Here is a 19,062-nt window from a genome sequence, read left to right on the forward strand (position 1 = left end):
CCCGGATTATCGTTTCCAAAAGTTTCCCCACCACTGAGGTTAAACTGACTGGCCTATAGTACTGGGTTTATCCTTACACCCTTTTTTGAACAAGGGTGTAACATTTGCAATTCTCCAGTCCTCTGGCACCACCCCCGTATCTAAGGATTATGGACAGTACCTCCGCAATTTCCCCTTATTTCCCTCAGCATCCTAGGGTGCATCCCATCTGGACCAGGTGACTTATCTATTTTAAGTACAGCCTTAGTTCTACTTGTCATATTTTTAGTTTTCAGTGTAGTTTTAACCTATTTATCCACTCTATCCTTTGATGCACCCTCTTTTCGCCTTTTAGGAACGTATGTATTTTGTACTCTATCCATCTGATATTTGATTCCCCACTGTCGATCAGTCATCCTGTTCGCTAACCTCTCTGCCCTGTTAATGCATATCACGGAATGCATTATCTAACATCATACTGCCGAACTATTTCCAATAGCAGTAGTTCCGTGCAAATAACCCCATTTATGCTGTGGGCAGATTCAGCAGACAAGGACAACAACACAAGTTGATTCAAAGCACAAACAAGACTGTAAAGCAAATGGAAAAGTGCAAATCACATGCGAGCACAGATAGTGCAGAGCCACACTAGACTTTGACAGTCTAACCATGGCCTTCCCCAGTGTTGTGGGAAGGTTCGTACAGATGGGCTGAGAGATCAGCCCACCTGTGACCAAACCCTACCCCGAGTGCTACCAGCGGCAGCTGTTTACCTTTGCCGTTCACCAGCACCCAAAGGCATCCTGGGAAACCCCTTGCCAAGAGGAGATTTGAGCCATGCTAGACAGCGCTAGAATTGGTTTGATTAATCTTACGGGGTTGCATCTAATGGCATTGGAGGAAGCCCTGTAAAATAAACGGGCTATCAAGCAGCAAGTACATTGATTGTCATAGGTTCCCAAGTGCAGCACAGTATACATTTACATAATCTATTTCTCAGTTGTCTCTCCTTGTGTTCCTCTCCTCCAATGTGACACCATGACGTTCTGCTCCAGTGACATCATAAGAGATCAGCTACTAACTTTCTTGACTGCTGCTTTCATGTAGTCATGGATACATATGATTAATGTTAGTACATGTATGTGACGCTCATTAACTCTCGAATACCTTGTGAGGGTTCCATGGCACTGTCTGCAGACTTTTTGTTGGGTATTTCCACAGCGAGGGACCAAAGTGCTGTAACTGAGACACGATGAACAATACGCATGGCCGCAGTTCTTGCACCCAAGCTGCCAAAATGTTAAAAAAACGTTAGATGAACATATCAATTAATCCACAACAAAATACACACAAGCATTTTCACTGGACTCATCGCACACTCATCAAATTTTTTCCGATTGAGAAACCAAGATGAAGAACACAGTTCCATAGTGCAAGACTGATAATGAGCATGAGGCAACATATGAGGTGAATCAGAAAACAGTGGTGAGGCGATGCCAAGTGTCTGATTTAAAATCCTTGCGGTTGTTAGAACACGGAAAAACTGAGGGAGTTGAGGAGTTCCACAGTTTTGAGGTTCTGGAAAAGAACAAATGAGAGAGGCGTCTTCCTTGATTGCTTAGAGGTAAAAGTCACAGTCCCACTTTGTGCTGAGTTAATTGATCTCAGCTGGGCAAAATCTCTCCATCCCACCATTGGTGGCCATGCCTTCAGCTGTCTAAGTCCCAAGCTCTGGAATTCCCTTCCTAAACCTCTCTGCCTCTTCATCTCCTCCTTCAAGATCCTCCTTAAAACCCACCTCTTTGACCAAGCTGTTGGTCGCCCCGCCTAATGTTTCCTTCTCTGGTTTGGTGTTGATTTTTGTCTGATTATGTTTCTTTGAAGCACCGTGAGACTTTTTTCTATGTTAAAGGCGCTGTTGGATGCAGCTAGATGAGGTACTACAATTGGCAACAGCCAATTGGGTCGGGGAAGGGAAAATTAACCAAGATTTCCTCTCTTGTCTGCAGTCCCATCTGAAAGTTCACGTGTGGTTGTTGGGAGAGCACAGGATCGGGCTCGGATGTGATGATCTCCACAACCAAATAGCCAGCATTCAGTCAGACATGAACAATGGCCATTTGGGCAGAAACGCTAATAAAACTAAATCACAGCAAAGAAGTCAATACCATCAGGAGGAGAAAACTGGATCTGTAAGTAAGTGAGATTTTAGTAACAGGTAAAGATTGCTTTGTATTATACACAGGCCTGCCTAAGGCAGAAGCTATAAGATTCTGAATTAAAATATCATGTAAACCACTGAACTTTTGAATTGAAGCTGACCCTTACAGCACCAGCAGTTTAATTACCCTTTTTGTTGTTAATAATCCTCTGACAAACATATAAAGGCCTTGGGAACATCTAGGCCGAGACTATGAGAGACAATGTGGCCACTCGCCAGCTTATCAATTCTCCCATCTTCATCGAGATACAGAAGATGTGTGACATCTTTATGATAGCTAGGTGTCATCATGGGTCGGTGCAGTGACAAAGTGACATTCCCTTCACAGGAAGAAATGTTTTGTGCATATACATAAATATTGCCTTGTCTAATTAATTAAAATCCAGATGGTTTAGCTATTAGTGTGAGTATTATAATTCCAATTAGTTCATGAAGCATAGTGTTTAATTGTGTGAAAGAGAATGTATTACAGAACTGTTAGCTGCAAAACAAATTTAAAAGGCTACATCTGTACTAGTTGATAAGAGAACAGCAAGAGGATTCACTCCTTCAATGAGATAAAAGGCTTTTGTCATCTCATTAATTTAGTGTGTGTAAGAATATTTTCCTTTGCTATAATGATGTGGCAGGCAGATGTGTCAAGAGTCCCGTAGACCGTAGTTTCAGGCCTGAGAGGGGCAGTTAGCAGCCTAGTTGAATGGGTGTTCTCGGGACAACAAAGCTGACAGCTACAGTCACGCTGGAACATCTTCTGGTGCCTCCCAGATTTAGTAACTGACATAATTTGTTAGATGAAGAACTTTACTACATGCATTGCCTCATTATATGAATTTTATACTGTGAATAATAATTTTTTGTAGAATCTCTTGTATAGTAAACGTTTTATACTTGTTTTAGTATGAATTATATTACTGTAGAATCTACACATTAAAAATAAAGCCTGACTAATGTGTGAAGAGTTTCATTGAAGGTCTAGAATGGAAAAAGGAAATATAAGTGGACCTTTAAATTAGTCTAACAGATAGTGGGATAAGAACAGAAAATGCTGGAAACACTCAGGAGGCCAGGCAGCATCTGTGAAGAGAGAAACAGAGTTAACGTTTCAGATCAATGACCTTTCATCAGAACTGGACGAAGTTAGAGGTTTACAGTTTTTAAGCAAGTGCAGAGGCAGGAACAGGGTGAGGGGGTGGGGGGAGGAGGAAAGAATAATGGGGAAGGTCTGTAATAGGGTGGAGGGCAGGAGTGATTAAATGACAAAAGGGATTATGGTGCAAGGCAAAAAGGAGTGGTAATGGGACAAGTAAAGAAACAAAAGATGGATCCAGAGGAGGTGTAAATTTTTACAGCAGAATAGCAGAGGGGGTGGGAAGCTTGGAAAATCTGGCAAAGAGGAGACAGCTGCCATGGCCCAGGAATGTGGCGGAGAAAGGGGGACCTATCTTGATTCCAACAGCATGAAGTCAAGTCTATATTCAGAACATACTGTTACAGAAGCGATATAGAATGTAAATGACAAAATACCGGACTTTATTTTCCTGCCATTTCCCCCTTTCGATTTCCTTGTGCTATGCACCAACCCTAGTCAAGAGGGCAGTGGGCAATTTGCTCTTTGGAGCTGTCAATAACACTTTGAAACAAGCTTCTTGTGAGAGCACCACACAAATGATACCATCTCCAGCCCTGTGGATCAGAGGAGGGGGAGAAGTGAAGGGAGAGAAGTGAAGGGTAGCTGAATAATTGCCCACAGCAACAGAGGCAAATCCACAGCCCACCGCTCTATAGTACAGAAGGTTTCTGCTCCAAACTGCAATGCCAGTGTTTATTTTTGCATTGGAAAGTCACAGAACACTTCATTTATAAAACTAGCAATGTAACTCAAGGTCAAAAGCAAAATATTGTGGATGCTGGAAGTCTGAAATAAAAACAGAAAATTCTGGAGAAGCTCAGCATGTCAGGCATCATCTGTGGAGAAAGAAACAGAGTTAATGTTTCAGGTCGAAGATCTTTCGTCAGAACTGGAAGATGTTAAAGAGTTAAAGTTTTTAAGCAAATACAGAGCCAGGGAAAGGGGGGGGGGGGGGGGGAGGGAGTGGAGGGGAGGAAAGAACAAAAGGGAAGGTCTGAGAGGGGGTAGAGGGCACGAGTGATTAAATGATAAAAGGGATGATGGTGCAAGGCAAGGAGGGCGGTAATGGGACAGGTTAAGAAACAATAGATCGGTCTAGAGTAGTTGTAAATGGCAAAAGCAGAACCATTACTAGCACCAGCTGTCTGATAAAATGGGAGCAGTGGTTATGATCTGAAGTTACTGAAATCAGTGTTGAGTCCGGAAGATTGTAAAGTGCCTAAATGAAAGATGGGGTGTTGTTCCTCGAGCTTACGTTGAGCTTCATTGGAACAGTGTAAGAGGCTGAGGAAAGAGAGGTCAGAGTGGGAGTGGGACATGAAATTAAAATGGCAAGTGACCGACAGGTCAGGGTCACGCTTGCGGACAGAGCGGAGATGTTCAGCAAAGCGATCACCCAATCTGCGTTTGGTCTCCTGCATTGTGAGCAGCGAATACAGTATACTAAATTGAAAGAAGTACAAGTAAACCACTGTTTCACCTGGAAGGAGTGTTTGGGGCCCTGGGAAGGGAGGAGGTGAAGATGTTGCATCTCCTGAGCTCGCACGGGAAGGTGTCGTGGGGAGGAGAGTGGGTTTTGGAAGAGTGGACCAGGCTGTCGCAGTGTTTTTGGATGCTGAAAGGGGAGGGGAGGGGAAGATGTTTTTGATGGTGGGATCGCGCCGGAGATGGCGGAGGATGATATGTTGAATGTACAGGCCGGTGAGGTGGAAGATGAGGACAAGGGGGACCCTATCATGGTTCTGGAAGGGAAGGGAAGGGAAGGGGCGAGCGCAGATGTGCAGGAAATAGGACGGACACGGTCGAGGGCCCTGTCAACTATAATAGAGGGGTATCCTCGGTTGAGGAAAAATGAAGACATATCGGAAGCACTATGTGGAAGTTGGCAAATTTTTTACATACACCTTAAACAATTACCTGCTGTAACCAGTGACATGGTACATAGATGTGATTGAAGTTTAGGATACAGATTCAAACCCAGAATTCACCCTCCCACCTCCACACAACAGAGAATGTTAATTATATTTTGCAAAGCTGGCTTGCCAACAAGATAGTTCAGTCAGTGTATTTTTAATAAATATGTCTTTTTCATTACAAATTTTCTTCTCCTCCTCTCACACAATGTGAACCTAGACAGCAACTATCACCACAATAATCAACCAGAGAGCCTCACAGTCGAGGCCAATCCTGTCCTCACCCAACACCCACTTGGGAGTATTTTCCAACAGGGGTTGCTGGATAATGATCAGGAGTGGCTGGCATGACTGATTCTGTTTCTCTCTTGTTTTACTGGTGCTGTGGCCAATTGCTGCCTGGGACCCTCCTGGTCTGTATGAGCTCAGTACCACCCTACAAAGTGCAGGGAGCTCAGCGATATAATGTCAAGAGGCAACCATCATCTATCACACAAACAAAATGTTAGTCAAAATGTACATGAAAGATTCCCTGACTGAGTGACGTTCCATTATACTGAACATTAGGCCTGCTGTTGAGTGCACATACTGCTACAAGCTGGCACCATTTGATATCAACACAGCAGCCTAGTCATTCATGCCTGTACGAAACATTACAGCACCGACCTTCAGGTTTCAACTCCTGCATCACGTCATTGCATTTGTATCAAGGCAATGCTGGCAATTGGTCTCCTAATGTGGCATGTGACCAGGAGGTACACCATGGGTTCACTGCACAGAGTATCTGACCTTGCCCTTCCCTCAGAGGAGACACTGAGCATAGGTTCGGTGCTTCATTTTGGGAGAATGGGGAGTGGAGTGGGTGGAAGAGATGGAAACAAGAGTCATTGAGCCAGCATCCCACACCAACCAAATACAAAGCAATACTAGAAAACGTCTAGCGACAGGTCACCTGCTGAGCTCAGAACACAAAAAGTGTATGCTATAGGGAAACCAAAAACCTGGAAAAAAAGAATCTAATCATCAATCTTGGTTTCAACCTTTGCCATCCTCAATAATATGTTTTTTTATGAGAGATGAAAGAAAGGCTAATGTTAAAAAAAAAATCTGTTGACTCCTTACTAAAAAAATAAGTTCAGCGAATCGCAACCTGTTTCACTGATTTTGTTCCTTATCGCCAGCAAAGGTCTGGCATTGGCAGGTACAGGGATAAAACTGCAGCATGAGTAGACTGAAGGATCGGCAAGAGTACCTCACTACAACAACATTGTAAGCACTAAGATGGTGTGTCGGCGAGGGTTGGGAGGGAGGAGAGAGGGGAGAAATAGGGGGTCAGGAAGAGGGGCCAGTGGGATGCAGGCAAATAGAAGAGATTTATTATTCTGCGCTAATATGCACGTAAGTTAGGCTTTGAAGTTATTTCAACAAAGAATGTAAACATTAAGCAATTCGTTAGCCTTTCTTGGTCACAACCATTGTGCTGGGAGGTCCCTGGTCCCAAGTACCCAACAGAGCTAGTCAGGCAGAAACCCTCGGCTTGTAAACACAGAGGGAGATTAATAAAAAGAGACAGACACACGCACATTAGTCAGGTTTTAAACAGAAAGGTGCCAGGGAAACACTTCAAAGAACTCAGAAGGTTAGAACCAAGGGAGGTAGTTAGGAGTTATATTGTTCAAGTCAAGCTAGATGATCCACTGATGTGGGGATATCTTAGTGTGCTATTGTTTTGTATTATTATGCAAAGATAAATTGTACTGAAGGAATAAGTGAGTCTAATCATAACTGTTGCTCTATATATTCACTTGTGAAATAAAGAAGTTTGATAATTCTTATCTGGCCACATTTAACCAAAGGTTTTTCTCAGTCGGATTTTGAAAGGGTTAGAGAACAAATGGGGCACATGCAAAAAATATGAATATCCAGTTCAGGTTACAAGGGGATACTACTGTTACTCCTGGTCATGCTTTCATATAGTTGGATATTGGGCAACCCTAAATACAAGACGCTCAAACCGCTTACAGGAACATCTAGCACCGCTGTACCAGAGAATATCCACGGTAAGATACTAAACTTGCAACAAGTACGTTTGTACAAAGCAAAGCAGTATTTATTAAGGTAAATAAGAATTCTGCTGTGTTTTCTTTTTACTTGATTTACCCATGAGGAAGAAAGAGAAACTTTGAAGAATCTTTCTTCAGTTCCACTGGTACTCTCTGCTACCTTGTATAAGTGGGTATTCTGGAGGGCATCACAGCTGAGTCGAATCCCATCATCAGCCAATGGGTCTACTCGTTCATTTTCCAATAGGGGTGACCAGATAGCAATTAGGAGTAAACACTTGGTAGTTTTTCCTTTCTCACTGAAGCCAATTGCAATGACCCAGCTGCTGCAGCCAAAATAAACAAACTCAGCACAGTCAGCAGCGAAGCTAACATTTTCTGGTCGCTGTGATTCAGTACTGGACTGGCAGTGTATTTAATAAATGAATTGTGATATTCCTGTATATTATTAGTCATCACATAAATGCAACATAAATCTCATCACTTCAACAGGATATCAGATCCTTCACCATCTCATTGAGACAACCATAGTCATTGTTTTCAGCTCCCATGATAGACTCTGCTCTCTTTCCAACTATTTGTTCTCATCCCCAGCCAATCACTCAATCCGTGTTAAATCTTGATGCCCTTTTCGACCCAAAAGCAAGCTTTAAACCCCACATCATTCATCAAGAATGCTGACTTCCACTTCCGTCCCACGTCAACCCCTCCCAATTGAAACCCTCTTCCACGCTTGTGTTACCTCTCGACACAAATGCTGCAATATCCTCTATGCTGGCCTCACAGTCGCCATAAACTTCAACATCCAAAACTCAGCCACCTACATCCTGTCCCATATGCCAGTCACTTCCATCCTGATTCCCTGAACCCCAGTGCACTGAATTTAAAATCCTTATTCTCATTTCATCAAATGCCTCCATGGCCTCACCCCACCTCATCTCTGCAATCTTCTCTACCCTTATATCCTCTCTCATATCCTTCTATTCTCCAACTCTGGCATTTTGTGCATCCTCACCTGCCTTTGCCCCACATTGGTGGCAGAGCCTTCAGCTTCTTCGGCTCCCCAACCCCCAACCTTTCCCCCCTTTAAAAAAAAACCTTTTCAAAACCAATCTTTTCAACCAAGAACTTCTCGCTTATACTCTCCCCTCTGCGACGTTTTCTGCATTAATACACGATACAATGCAAATTGTGGTTGCCAAACGCCTTCTCACAAAGTCTGTGTCCTTTTAATTCCATTAACGAGAAAATTAACACTATTTGTTAAATTAGCACAAATGCAATGATTCCATAATGTTTTGGGCAGGGTTTAATTCTAAGTAGGGAGGTAGAGAGATTTTGTCGTAAAGCTTCACACAAACAGAAGGGCCCAGGATTGTAACTGCCTGTTGGGGAAGCATGAACTTGCCTCTTTCCTCAGCAGAGTAAATTTAGACGCGCAGCCGAAGCATCTCCCAGCCATCTTCAATCAGCACTGCTCTACACGTCCCATAAACAAAATAACGTAAAAAAATTAACCCGACTACTTTGTCTCACATTACTCCCACTGCGACCATACAACGTTACATGACATCTGTTTACATTGATCTGCGAACTCAACCTCCACTCTCCATCTCCAGGGCCACCGACCGGAAACACACCTACTCCCCAATGCACGCCGGGAAATGTAGTCTTTCCTTCTCGCAGAAGACGCGCTTAGTCTGGAAAGATGGAACCGTGAGGACTACAAATCCCAGCGCGCACCGCGACCATTTGCAGGCGCTCGGTGGCCGTGGGCCTGGCGTCTGGCGGACTACAATCCCAGCACGCACCGGGGGTTGTTTTGATGCCTGCCGGGAGATGTAGTCTTTTCTGGCGAGAGACGCAACGGAGTGACCGGATAGACGCGGCTTCAGGAACTACAATCCCAATATCCATTGCGGCTCGCTAAGCATACGTGTTTACAGGACAGGGGGAGTTGAGAGGCCGAGTGCGATTGTGGAGGCCTGAGTTTATCTTCTAGTCAGGGTGAAAGAGGGGAGTCGTAATTCGGTGTCCGGGGGGGTCTGTGTTATTTGTCGTCAGTGTGTGAGAAGATGGCAGCTAAAGAAATCCTGCAGTTAGACCTATACTCGCTGCTGGAAGTCAGTGAGGATGCCACTGGCAAAGAGGTAAGGAAATGCCTGTTCGTGGTTTGAAACCCCCGCCAGCCGCAGTCACTCTGGCTGAAGCCGGCTTTGTGCTGCCTGTCAGGAGGTAGCATTTACAACTGGTCTTATTGTTGTAGCCGGTGCCAGTGCAGGACATAAACAATCAGAATGAAACTACCATTGAATTTAAACCATGTGTACATTATTAGTTGCTGGGTCACTTGTCCTGTTTTAGTGTTGACCTGCTCCCGGAGGGCACTTGTAGATATTTTGCTTTGGTGATATTGGGATCATGCATTTTCACTGACCCCAGCAAAATGCAGCCACACACTATGTCACCTACAACATGTCTCTGTTTCATTCTCAAATTAAAACCGAAAATGCTGGCCATACACAGCAGGTTCCTCAGCATCTGTAAAGAGAAAAGTCAGGCTATTGTTTCAGGTATAGACTCTTTGTTAGGACTGAAAACTTGAAGATAAATGATTCCTTTAATGGAACCAAACAAAATGAGAAGGGTGAAGACAGCGCGTTAATGGGTAGAATGCCAGAACAGGTTTGCTTCTCATTCTGTTTTTAACAGTGAGATAATCTTCTAGTAGTTTTGTCATGCAGTGTGAATATTTTATAGATATATTCGAACAACTATTGTTTCACTTTATTGAAATCTTGCGATCAGTGTTGCTACCAGGATTTCAGTAAAGCAAAACGGGTGTGAAATTTTTGTACTGTATCCACTCAAACTGTGGAAAAGCCCCATGTGGAGCATATACACTTTCAAATCAGCTGCGTCTGAAGAACATATTTTGAGCTGTGTAACACTTGGGTGAAGTACAGGTAGTTACAGGTCTGTCATTGGTTGCAAGAGTAATTTGAGGTAATGAATTAAAAGGCCTTGGCTCAGTGGTGGCACTCTCACCTCTGAGTCAGAAGATTGGTTCTAGTTCTAGTCCCATTCCAGAAACTTGTGCACATAATCTAGGTTTACACTTCAGTGCCTTACTGAGAAACCACATCAAGCACTAATGGGCCTGCTCTCCTCTGCCAAAACTGCTCACTGTTCCAATCATCCGATAATTTAAAGACAACCACGACCAACTGTCTCCTTAAACTCTCTCCGCCGCCCCCTCCACCTTTGCCTCCAACAAGTGCGAGGAGCTCGTGGACTTCTTTGTCACCAGGATTGATACCGTTATTCAGCTGCACATGCCACATTTCCCTTTTCCCACCAAGTCAAACTTTCCCCTTGCTCTAGTTCTGAACCCAACTCTTTCTGTAGTTTCTCACCTATGTCCCCTCATGCCCTCTCCAAGCTCGTCTTGTCCATGTAACACACCCCCTACTCTCTTGACCCTATTCCCACTAAACTACCCAACTTCCCTTCCTTGTTCCCATGCTAGTTGACATTGTAAACGGTTCCCTCTCCTCAGATACTACTTTTCAAAACTAACATCACCATCCCCCTCCTCAAACAAGTCTAGCTTTGACCACTCTGTCCTTGTAAGCCACCACCCCATCTCCAACCTTTATTTGCTCTAAAGCTTTTGAACATGTTGTGGCCTCAAATCCATGCCCATCTTTCCTGCAACTCTGTGTTCACAATATGGCATGATATACAAACTTATTTGCTTTTCCTATGGCATATTTATACCAAGTAAGCCTAGTGATGGCGCTGCTCGTTTTCTATAATTTGGGAAGACACGCCAATACAGGTGATTCTCTGGCTATGACTGGATAGATTGGAATGGAACCAGGCGAGGGCAATCCCACCCAGCTGGAGGAGAGGCATTGGAGGAGGAGAATGGTGTGGTCAACCATGTCAAAGGCTGCAGACAGGTCGAGAAGGATGAGGAGGGATTGTTCACCGCTGTCACAGTCACATTGTCATTTGTGATTTTAGTAAGGGCTGATTCAGTACTGTGGCAGGGGCGGAAACCTGATTAGAGAGGTTCAAAGATGGAGTTGCAGGAAAGATGGGCACAGATTTGGGAAGCAACAATACATTCAAGGACTTTGGAGAGGAAAGGGAGGTTGGAGATGGGACGGTAGTTTTCAAAGACAGAGGGGTCAAGGGTGGCTTTTTTGATGATGGGTGTGATCACAGCAGATTTAAAAGGGAGAGGTATAGTACCTGAGGAGAGGGAACCATTAACAATATCAGCTGACATGGGGGCCAGGAAGGGAAATTGGATGGTCAGCAATTTGGTGGAATAGGGTTGAGAGAGCAGGAAGTGGACAAGGTGAGCTCGGAGAGGGCATGAGGGGAGATAGGACGGAAACTAGAGAAAGATGCAAGTTTAGGGCTAGGGCAGGGGGGATCCTTTGGAGAAATTTGGCTTGTGTAGATTCGGAAGCAGCAGAAGCAACTGAACGGATGGTCTCCACCTTAGCGACGAAGAAGGCCACGAGCTCCGTGCACTTGTTGGGGGTGAGGGTGGAGGAGGCAGGGGAGAGGGGTTTAAGAAGCCGGTTGGTAGTGGAGAAGAGAAGCCAAGGGTTATCTTTGCATTCCAGGATAATCCTTAATATAATGATAAAAAATATAATAAAGAATAGTCAGCACAGATCCCATTTTTTATATATATATTCAAAAGGCCTTTAATAAGGTACCACATAGTAGACTCATGACTATGGTCAGAGCATATGGTGGCCAAATGGATAGCAAACTGGTTACAAAACAGAAAACAAAACGAAGGGTTAAAGGTAATTACTCAGACTGGCAGAAGGTGGTAACTAGTGATCCACAGGTATCGACGCTGGGATCACTGTTGTACACCATTTACATAAATGATCTGGAATCGGAAGATCACTGTCAAAATTTGTGGATGACATCAAATTGGGGGGTATAGTTAATACTGAGGAGGACTGCAACAAAATACAAGACGACATTTACAAATTTGCAGAATGGCAAATGAGTTTAAATATAGATAAGCGTGAGGTGGTGAATTTTGGTAGAAAAAATTAGGAGGCCACATACTCCTTGAAAAATAAGAGTCTAAAAATGATAGAGGCGCAAAGGGATCTTGGGGTATAGATACACAAATCATTAAAAGCAGCAGTGCAGGTTAATAAGGCCATAAAACGTGCAATCAAAGCACCGGGGTTCATTGCTAGGGGAATACAATTCAAAAGCGGAGAAGTTATGTTAAACTTATATAGAACCTTGCTTAGAACACACTTAAAGTACTGTGCACAGTTCCGGTCTCCATAAGAGACAGGAGCAGCAGTAGGCCATTCGGCCCCTCAAGCCTGCTCTGCCATTCATTGAGATCATGGCTGATCTGATTTTTACCTCAACTCCACTTTCCCGCCTTTTTCCCATATCCTTTGACTCCCTTGCTGATCAAAAATTTGTCTAACTCAGCCTTGAATGTATTCAATGACTCAGCCTCCACAGCTTTTTGGGGTAAAGAATTCCAAAGATTCACGACCCTCTGGGAGAAGAAATTCCTCCTCATTTCCGTCTTAAACGGGCGACCCCTTATTCTGAGATACTGTCCCCTAGTTTTAGATTCCCCCATGAGGGCTAACATCCTCTCAGCATCTACCCTCAGAATCTTGTATGTTTCAATAAGATCTGCTCTCATTCTTCCAAACTCCAATGAGCATAGACCCAACCTGTTCAATCTTTCCTCATAAGACAGTGGCTATGTTACTGTACGAGTAATCCAGAGGCCTGGACTAATAATCCGGAGTCATGAGTTCAAATCCCGCCACGGCAGCTGGGGAATTTAAATTCAATTCAATTAATTAAACAAAAATCTGGAATTAAAATACTAGTATCAGTAATGGTGGCCATGAAACCCACCTGGTTCACTAATGTCCTTTAGGGGAGGAAACCTGCCGTCCTTACCCAGTCTAGCCTATATGTGACTCCAGACCCACAGCAATGTGGTTGATTCTTTAATTGCCCTCTGAAATGGCCTAGCAAGCCTCTCAGTTGTCAAATCTTGCTTAAAAAAAGTCATAATAAAAATAAAACGGGACGGACCACCAGGCACCGGACACGACAACGGCAAACCAAGCCCAGTCAACCCTGCAAAGTCCTCCTCACTAACATCAGGGGACTTGTGCCAAAATTGGGAGAGCTGTCCCACAGACTAGTCAAGCAACAGCCGGACATAGCCATACTCACAGAATCATACCTTTCAGCCAATGTCCCACACTCTTCCATCACCATCCCTGAGTATGTCCTGTCCCACCGGCAGGACAGACCCACCAGAGGTGGCGGTACAGTGATATACAGTCAAGAGAGAGCGGCCCTGGGAGTCCTCAATATTGACTCTGGACCCCATGAAATCTCATGGCATCAGGTCAAACATGGGCGAGAAAACCTCCTGCTGATTACCACCTCCCTCAGCTGATGAATCAGTCCTCCTCCATGTTGAGCACCACTTGGAGGAAGCACTGAGGGTAGCAAGGGCACAAAATGTACTCTGGGTGAGGGACTTCAATGTCCATCACCAAGAGTGGCTCGGTAGCACCACTACTGACCGAGCTGGCCGAGTCCTGAAGGACATAGCTGCCAGACTGGGCCTGTGGCAGGTGGTGAGCGGAACCAACACGAGGGGAAAAACTTACTTGACCTCGTCCTCACCAACCTACCTGTCGCAAATGCATCTATCCATGACAGTATTGGTAGGAGTGACCACCGCACAGTCCTGGTGGAGTCGAAGTCCTGTCTTCGCACTGAGGACACCATCCAACGTGTTGTGTGGCACTACCACCGTGCTAAATGGGATAGATTCAGAACAGATCTAGCAGCTCAAAACTGGGCATCCATGAGGCGCTGTGGGCCATCAGCAGCAGAAAAATTGTATTCCAGCACAATCTGTAACCTCATGGCCTGGCATATTCCTCACTCTACCATTACCAACAAGCCAGGGGATCAACCCTGATTCAATGAGGAGTGTAGAAGAGCATGCCAGGAGCAGCACCAGGCGTACCTAAAAATGAGGTGCCAACCTGGTGAAGCTACAACTCAGGACTACATGCATGTTAAACAGCGGAAGCAACATGCTATAGACAGAGCTAAGCGATTCCACAACCAATGGATCAGATCAAAGCTCTGCAGTCCTGCCACATCCAGTCGTGAATGGTGGTAGACAGTTAAACAACTAACTGGAGGAGAAGGCTGTGCAAATATCCCCATCTTCAATGATGGCGGAGTCCAGCACGTGAGTGCAAAAGACAAGGCTGAAGCATTTGCAACCATCTTCAGCCAGAAGTGCCGAGTGGATGATCCATCTCGGCCTCCTCCCGATATCCCCACCATCACAGAAGCCAGTCTTCAGCCAATTCAATTCACTCCACGTGATATCAAGAAACAGCTGAGTGCACTGGATACAGAAAGTCTATGGGCCCCGACAATATCCCAGCTGTAGTGCTGAAGTCTTGTGCTCCGGAACTAGCTGCGCCTCTAGCCAAGCTGTTCCAGTACAGCTAAAACACTGGCATCTACCCGACAATGTGGAAAATTGCCCAGGTAAGTCCTGTCCACAAAAAGCAGGACAAATCCAATCCGGCCAATTACCACCCCATCAGTCTACTCTCAATCATCACCAAAGTGATGGAAGGTGTCGTCGACAGTGCTATCAAGCGGCACTTACTCACCAATAACCTGCTCACCGATGCTCAGTTTGGGTTCCGCCAGGACCACTCAGCTCCAGACCTCATTACAGCCTTGGTCCAAACATGGACAAAAGAACTGAATTCCAGAGGTGAGGTGAGAGTGACTGCCCTTGACTTCAAGGCAGCATTTGACCAAATGTGGCACCAAGGAGCCCTAGTAAAATTGAAGTCAATGGGAATCAGGGGGGAATCTCTCCAGTGGTTGGAGCCATACCTCGCATAAAGGAAGATGGTAGTGGTTGTTGGAGGCCAATCATCTCAGCCCCAGGGCATTGCTGCAGGAGTTCCTCAGGGCAGTGTCCTAGGCCCAACCATCTTCAGCTGCTTCTTCAATGACCTTCCCTCCATCATAAGGTCAGAAATGGGGATGTTCGCTGATGATTGCGCAGAGTTCAGTTCCATTCGCAACCCCTCAAATAATGAAGCAGTCCGAGCCCGCATGCAGCAAGACCTGGACAACATCCAGGCTTGGGCTCGTAAGTGGACCAGCCATATAAATACAGTGGCTGCAAGAGCAGGTCAGATGCTGGGTGTTCTGTGGCGAGTGACTCGCCTCCTGACTCCCCAAAGCCTTTCCACCATCTACAAGGCACAAGTCAGGAGTGTGAGGGAATACTCTCCACACGCCTGGATGAGTGCAGCTCCAACAACACTCAAGAAGCTCGACACCATCCAGGACAGAGCAGCCCGCTTGATTGGCACCCCATCCACCACCCTAAACATTCACTCCCTGTACCATCCACAGGATGCACTGCAGCAACTCGTCAAGGCTTCTTCGACAGCACCTCCCAAACCCACGACCTCTACCACCTAGAAGGACAAGGGCAGCAGGCACATGGGAACAACACCACCTGCACGTTCCCCTCCAAGCCACACACCATCCTGACTTGGAACTATATCGCCGTTCCTTCATCGTTGGTGGGTCAAAATCCTGGAACTCCCTTCCTAACAGCACTGTGGGAGAACCTTCACCATACGGACTGCAGCGGTTCAAGAAGGCGGCTCACCACCACCTTCTCAAGGGCAATTAGGGATGGGCAATTAATGCCGGCCTCGCCAGCGACGCCCACATCCCATGAACGAATTTAAAAAAAAACCCTTCCATGCCTGGAATCAACCTAGTGAACCTTCTCTGAACTGCCTCCAATGCAAGTATGTCCTTCCTTAAATAAGGGCACCAGAACGGTACGCAGTACTCCGGATTGTGGTCTCACCAGCACCCTGTACAGTTGTAGCATGACTTCCCTGCTTTTATACTCCATCCCCGTAGAAATAAAGGCCAATATTCCGTTTGCCTTCCGGATTGCCTGCTGCACCTGTATTTTGACTTTTTGTGTTTCATGTACGAGACACCCAGATCCCTCTGTACCGCAGCATTTTGTAGTATTTCTCCATTCAAATAATGTTTTGCTTTTTTATTTTTCCTCCCAAAGTGGATGACTTCACATTTTCCCACATTATATTCCATCTGCCAAATTTTTGCCCATTCGCTTAACCTGTCAATATCCCTTTGCAGACACTTTGTGTCCTCGTCGCAACTTGCTTTTCCACCTATCTTTGTATCATCAGCAAATTTGGCCACAAGACACTCTGTTCCTTCATCCAAGTCATTGATATATATTGTAAATAGTAGAGGCCCCAGCACTGAGCCCTGCAGCACCCCACTAGTTACAGATTGCCATTTTGAAAATGACCCTTTTATCCCGACTCTTTGTTTTCTGTTAGTTAGCCAATCCTCTATCCATGCCAGTATATTACCCCCAACACCATGAGCTTTTATCTTGTGCAGTAATCTTTTATGTGGCACCTTATCGAATGCCTTTTGGAAATCCAAATGTACTGCATCCATTGGTTCCCCTTTATCTACCCTGCCCGTTACTTCCTCAAAGAACTTAATAAATTTGTCAGACACGATTTCCCCTTCATAAAACCACGTTGACTCTCCTTGATTGTATTATGAGTCTCCAAATGTCCTGCTACGACTTCCTTAATAATGGATTCTAGCATTTTCCCAATGACAGATGTTAGGCTAACTGGCCTATAGTTACCTGCTTTCTGTCTCACTCCCTTCTTGAATAGGGGTGTTACATTTGCAGTTTTCCAATCCGCTGGGACCTTTCCAGAATCTAGTGAATTCTGGAAGATTACAACCAATGCTTCCACTATCTCTGTAGCCACTTCCTTTAAGGCCCTCGGATGCAAGCCGTCAGGTCCAGGGGACTTGTCGGCCTTTAGACCCAGTAGTTTACCTAGTACTTTTTCTCTAGTGATTGTTTTTAGTTCCTCCCTCCCCTTTGCCCCTTGATTTTCTACTATTATTGGTATGTTATTAGTGTCTTCCACTGTGAAGACAGATACAAAATATCTGTTCAATTCCTCTGCCATTTCCTTGTTTTCCATTATTATTTCCCCAGTCTTATCCTCTAAGAGACCAATGTTTACTTTAGCTACCCTCTTCCTTTTTATATACTTGTGGAAGCTTTTACTGTCAGTTTTTATATTTCTTGCTCGTTTACTCTCATAATTTATTTTCTCCCTCTTTATTATTCTTTTAGTCATCCTTTGCTGGTTTTTAAAGTTTTCCCAATCTTCGGGCTTACCAGTAATCTTTGCCATGTTGTATGCTTTTTCTTTTAACCTGATACCATCCTTGACTTCCTTAGTTAGCCATGGTAGGTTCACCCTTTTTGTGGAGTCTCTCCTCCTCACAGTAATATATTTTTGTTGCGAGTCATGAAGTATCTCCATATTATAAAATGTATTTTGAAGTATTGGAGAAAGTTTTTTTTTAAAAAATGATAAGGATGATATCAGAACTAAGAGGGTACAACTGTCAGGAAAGACTCAACTGGCTGGGGCCCTACTCTAGAAAAGAGAAGACTGAGAGGTGACCTGATAGAGGTCTTTTAAAATTAGGAAGGGTTCAATAGGGTAAACGTAGAGAAGATGTTTCCACTTGTGGGGGAAACCAATACTAGGAGTCATAAGTATAAGATAGTCACGAATAAATCTAATAATGAATCAGGAGAAACTTCCTTACTCGGAGAATGGCGAGAATTTGGAACTCACTACCACATGGAGTGGTTGAGGAGAATCGCGTAGATGCATTTAAGGGGAAGCTAGATAAGTACATGAGGGTGAAAGGAATAGAAGGGTATGTTGACAGGGTGAGATGAAATAAATAGAGTGGGAGGAGGTTCGTGTGGACCATAAACACTGGCCGAATGGCCTGTTTCTGTGCTGTAAATTCTTATGTAATGTATTTGTTGTACTAAGCTATCTATGTCACAACAGAATAGGATTAGTAGTGCAATCATACTATGAATTTGGTTATGATTATATTACTGGACTAGTAATCCAGAGAATGTGAGTTCAAATCCCACCTTCGTAGTTTGAGAATTTGATTTCAGTTTTAAAAATCTGAAAATTAAAAGCTGGTATCAGTAAAAGTAACCATGAAGCTGTTGGATTGTCATAAAACCCCAATTGGTTCACTAATGTCCTTTAGGGAAGGAAACCTGTCATCATTACCTGCTCTGGCCTGCTCTCCAGTCGCACAGCAACGTGGTTCCTCTTAACTGCTCTTTGAAGTGGCCTAGCCAGCCATTCAGTTTATCAAACTGCCTCAGGGCAACTAGGGATGGGCAATAAATACCGGACTTACCAGCGACATGCACATCATGAGAATGAAGATAACAAATTACCTGCTACAAGGTAGTGTGGTGACCTCGTCCACTGCAGCCAGAATGATACATGCGCTGAAATTAGTAAACACAACACTAGCAAGGGGTGCTGCTGACGGTAGGCAAGGCATGTCCTACAGGGAGCCAGTGAACAAGGATTTCAGTAAAGGATGGGTGCATGAAATTTTTGTACTGTATCTACTTGAACTGGGGAAAAACACCCAATATCATTATAGTTTCTGTCCTTCCAAACTTGGGTTTAGAGAGAGCATTAACACCAGGGTGAAGTACTACATGCACTGACTCTATCAACC

The 19,062-nt window shown here is 44.6% G+C and overlaps 2 protein-coding genes across 2 annotated transcripts in view; one reads left to right on the plus strand and one right to left on the minus strand.

Moving 5' to 3' along the window:
* zfyve19 (zinc finger, FYVE domain containing 19) overlaps positions 1 to 8,941 on the minus strand; it is a 48,386-nt gene extending 39,445 nt beyond the window's left edge. The window contains exons 1-2 of the mRNA XM_067991182.1: positions 8,714 to 8,941; positions 1,147 to 1,268 (exon numbers count right to left, since the gene is read on the minus strand). Of these exons, the coding sequence (XP_067847283.1) occupies positions 1,147 to 1,268; positions 8,714 to 8,767 (176 nt within the window). The 5' untranslated portion in view covers positions 8,768 to 8,941. The remainder of the gene's footprint in view (positions 1 to 1,146; positions 1,269 to 8,713) is intronic.
* A 305-nt stretch (positions 8,942 to 9,246) lies between these two features.
* The window catches only part of dnajc17 (DnaJ (Hsp40) homolog, subfamily C, member 17), a 177,440-nt gene continuing 167,624 nt past the window's right edge, over positions 9,247 to 19,062 (plus strand). Inside the window, exon 1 of the mRNA XM_067991183.1 lies at positions 9,247 to 9,455. Within this exon, the coding sequence (XP_067847284.1) occupies positions 9,381 to 9,455 (75 nt within the window). The 5' untranslated portion in view covers positions 9,247 to 9,380. The remainder of the gene's footprint in view (positions 9,456 to 19,062) is intronic.

Source organism: Heptranchias perlo, chromosome 10 (assembly GCF_035084215.1).
Source record: "Heptranchias perlo isolate sHepPer1 chromosome 10, sHepPer1.hap1, whole genome shotgun sequence".
NCBI classification, from domain to species: Eukaryota; Metazoa; Chordata; class Chondrichthyes; order Hexanchiformes; family Hexanchidae; genus Heptranchias; species Heptranchias perlo.